This window comes from Anabas testudineus, chromosome 11, assembly GCF_900324465.2.
Source record: "Anabas testudineus chromosome 11, fAnaTes1.2, whole genome shotgun sequence".
NCBI lineage: Eukaryota > Metazoa > Chordata > Actinopteri > Anabantiformes > Anabantidae > Anabas > Anabas testudineus.
In genome coordinates, this window is record NC_046620.1 from 11,684,265 (window position 1) to 11,688,335 (window position 4,071).

The window sequence follows — 4,071 nt, forward strand, 5'->3', positions numbered from 1 at the left end:
GTAAAGAATAATGAAGCCACATTATAGGCAGATTACATCTATTAGTTACTGCTGTGCTGCATGCAAATGGCATGCCCATGGGAGAGCAGAAAATCATTTTAAACTTCAATAAGTTACGAGTGGTGGCATGTCTACCCATAATCTGCACAAAGCCCCAGGCAGCAATGAGGCTGGATGCAATTAGGGGGGAAATAAAATTCTACACAGTAAACAAAGAAAAAATGTAAAAAGACTGATGAAAGTAAAATGAACATCGTGCAGTGAGATTGCATCGTCTTTGATGAGGTCGGCTGTTGCTTCCTTTAATTGTCACAGCATAATACTACTGTTTTCAACAGGGATAACTGTGCCATTTGTTGTAATCTGACAAGGTAATAATGCTAACATACCAATCTAATATGACTTTTTAATTAATAGAGCATAGGTCTTTGCCACACCACACAATAATTAGCTAAATTCTAGGAAGATGCAATGGTGCAGGCATCCCTGAATCAACCACTGTGCACAAGGTCTTTGTAATGACCTACATTTTTGCAATGGTGGAAGAGGTATGCAAGCCATTTACTTAAATAAAAACAGCAATACCAAACAATGAAAAAAACTCAATCAAAAAGTAAAAATTAATTCAGTCATCATGGAATTGAATGATAGTTTAATGTTTTGGTTTGTTTAAACTGAGAAGGGTTTTACGTCTGCTGGTAGTTTAATCTATAATAGCATTATATGTTTATTTACATGTTTATGTGTACATAAAATATTGAAATAGTGAAGTTGAATGTAGAAACCTCATACTTGTACTTATGTTTCTACTTCAGTAAATGCTCTTAGTCATTTTTTAACACTGATTTAAGCTTGATTACTTACTAATTATTTATTTAACTTATTTTTTTTTAACAATATTTACATAGTATCACTGCTTTAATGAAAACTTTCTTGGTTTATAAAATCAAGAACTCCCTAACTTGGAGTGTCCGCACTCGTGTATGTGCTCCTGCCTGAATGTCCCGCCCTGTGCTCTTGCTATTGGCCTACCCGACAAACACCCGCGTGTGATTGGAGGTGAAGGCTGTCCGTCATCGATGCTGACGTATAAACCAGGAACTATCAGCGGATTGAAGTGCTGTGCTGGCGTTTTGGGGAAATTTTGGATCAAAGTGCAATAAAACCCGTCATTTGGTCATCCTGGGTGTTTACATACAGCAACTATGGACTTCACAAAACAGAAACACCTGCACTAAGCGACATATTTTTCTCGATAAGCAACAACAACAGTGTAAGTATCTTCGTGAATACATTGACTGAAGCTGCGTTCAATGAATTACAGCTACGGTGAATTGTTTTAGAGTTTGCGGTGTTAATAATATAATAACCAGCTCAAAAGCCAACACAGGCTCTCAGAAAACGTAATAAGTAATATTGTTTCACGGAGAGAAAAGAAAGTACAAATGCATCCATAGTTGATTTGCAGTGAAGTCTATTAACTCAAATAGCTGTTCATCTGAATCTCAGACACCAAACACCAAAGTCTGTCATAAAAGGTGTATGTGCTTCTACTTTCTTAGGTTAAAACTATCTTAGAAAGGTGTAGAAACCCCCCTAAAACAATGTTACTATGGCTGCAGCTGGTAAAAAAAAGCACATTTCTCAGGTTTGCAGTTAATTTCTTATTCTTCTTCTTATTATTCATTACTTTATGCCCCTTACTTTGCATATATGCCTTCAGGATTCATATCTTGAAGTAAAACATACAGTACATACTGTACATACACCCGTACATGGTTTCTCTTCTTTCTTTGCGGTCCTGTGGGTTTTTAGGTACTACTGTATTTCCCTAAAGAGAACATTGTTGTGTAGCAATGTACACAGCAAATAAAAATAGTTAATGCCTTAATCCACTGCACACAAGGGGGAACTCTCATCATTAAGTTAACTTGTATTGCACAGTGCACCTTTGCCTGGGGTAGTGTGTCAGGTCTTACTGTACAGGGAATGGGACTTTAATTTAGGAGCAAGCTATCTCTTAAAGCCCTTGTAAAAATGCTTTTTATCCTACATATAAGGTGCAATAACAATGCATCTGTCAACATGCTCAAATATTTTTTTGTAGCATCAACACACTCTGTTGCTATATCTTTAAATTTCACTTTTGCAAAAGCAAAATATACACAACATGTTTTTTTGTTTCACTTTGCAGTGACCACAGGTGATGACCGATGCTCCAAATGTGTTGCTTTTCGCAATTTAGATATAATATTGTGATGGTGCTGTACAGTACAGCATAGCTGGGAACTCTTGAGAGCCTACTGTGTCCAACTGTAAACATTACATTTGGACAATTTCCTCTTCTCCTTTTGTCCACCTCTCGCTTCCTTTAATTTGCTGACTCTGGTTTCCAACTGGTGGAGAACAATAGCTGCGCATACATCCTCCATCTCTGCTGGCACTAACAGTGTTTGAAATGTAGCTGAAAACAGTGTTTTTAGTGTAAGGTAAAATTCAGGTCTCCCAAGGTGGCAACAGTCCCCCATGAGAAGGTATCAGACAGCACAGGCAGGCAGCCACGCTCCTTGAGCATGTTAATTCAGTCTCTTTCCTCTATTCCCTGGCTGCACCTCTACACTCTCCACACTACACTCTTGTTCTTCTTGGATGCACATACAGTAGGTTTTTTTTTTTTTCATTTCATATTCACCTCACACCTGCTACACACCTACCTACACACATTTTTCTTTCTGTCACACCTAAAATTTTGTCTTTTTTGTAATAATCATTTTTTATTAGACTAGCAGGAGATGAATATTAGATATCTAACTTTTCTTTGAATCATTCTCAGATCTTTTAGTGAGCAAACAGGTCAAAGAATTCAGTATCCTCAGAAAGCACAGGCCTGCCCCTTGACTCATACTTGCTTTTTCCACTATTTTAAACAAAAGGCTGCACTATTGATTGATGCGGTGTGTTGTAAGGGGGTCTGTCTTGAATTTAGAGCAGAGTGCTCCCTGAGAAACAAGCATGTTTCTTGCATCCAAGGATGGATGCAAGAAACGCACACTGTGAGTTTTTGGCGAGTCTACATCTTTATATGCACTTGCTCTGACATAAATGCCCAGTGTTATAGAGTGGCATTTATTCTTTTACGCAAGCATATAGTCACACATTTGCATAGTTAAATGAAAAGCCTAGGGATACTATTTATATTATTCTTAAGTCTTTCTCTTTATACATCCTTCCTTGTGAGCTGTCAGTATAATCAAAGAGAGCTCATGGTGTGAAGGGAAATGGTGTTAGACTAAATGAGATGGATAGGAAATGCACATACTGTGAACATAACACACATGGAAGGTGGTGAAAATTAATTTAATTATGTCTAGCAGATGTATGTGAGAGATAAGCCATCTGCCTGATCAAAACTGACTACTCTTGCCTATATACTATAATTGTGTATTTAACTTGAATCCTTCCTGCAGATTTCACGTTATCTCAGGCTACAGTAACAGGAGTGCAGCTATATCTGTATTTGATTAAACTAAATGATCAGGTGTAAGATTGAGACCCAGCTGTGAAATTCTCACACGCTGAATATTTTTCTTCTCCCTTTTTATCAGCCCGAAGAAGCAAAATGGGAAAGAAGGATGCCAGTGCAACCAGATTACCAGTTGATCAGTACCGAAAACAGATTGGTAAGTTTCTTGTCATCTTAGTGCTGGTTAATGAGTTTGTTTAGCAATAGAAAATTAATATTAATCAAATCATATGACAATATTTGATTAGTCGAGTTTAAATTTTGAAATTATTAGGTAACAATTTTCTCTCTTTCATTTTTTAACATTTTGTGTACTAAATTATGTATATGTTCATTTAAAAGCTGATCTAAATATTGAAATTAAAACAATAAGTTATCTAAAGTAGTTTGTTATCTCATGTTATTACATTTGAACCAAAATCATAACTCTGTGCTTGGGCAGTTTTACCACAAGACAATAATAACCCAGTGTTCCTTCTTAGAAACAAGTTAATGTCACACTTAATATATCACACATGATACTGTGTTGAGTGAGCAGTATATGGTAC

General features: G+C 36.6%; 1 protein-coding gene across 1 annotated transcript in view; it reads left to right on the plus strand.

Annotated features, from left to right (window-relative positions):
• Positions 1-1,094: 1,094 nt before the first annotated feature.
• Positions 1,095-4,071, plus strand: part of triqk (triple QxxK/R motif containing) — an 18,156-nt gene continuing 15,179 nt past the window's right edge. The window contains exons 1-2 of the mRNA XM_026349138.1: positions 1,095-1,273; positions 3,606-3,680. Coding sequence (XP_026204923.1) covers positions 3,620-3,680 — 61 coding nt within the window. The 5' untranslated portion in view covers positions 1,095-1,273; positions 3,606-3,619. The remainder of the gene's footprint in view (positions 1,274-3,605; positions 3,681-4,071) is intronic.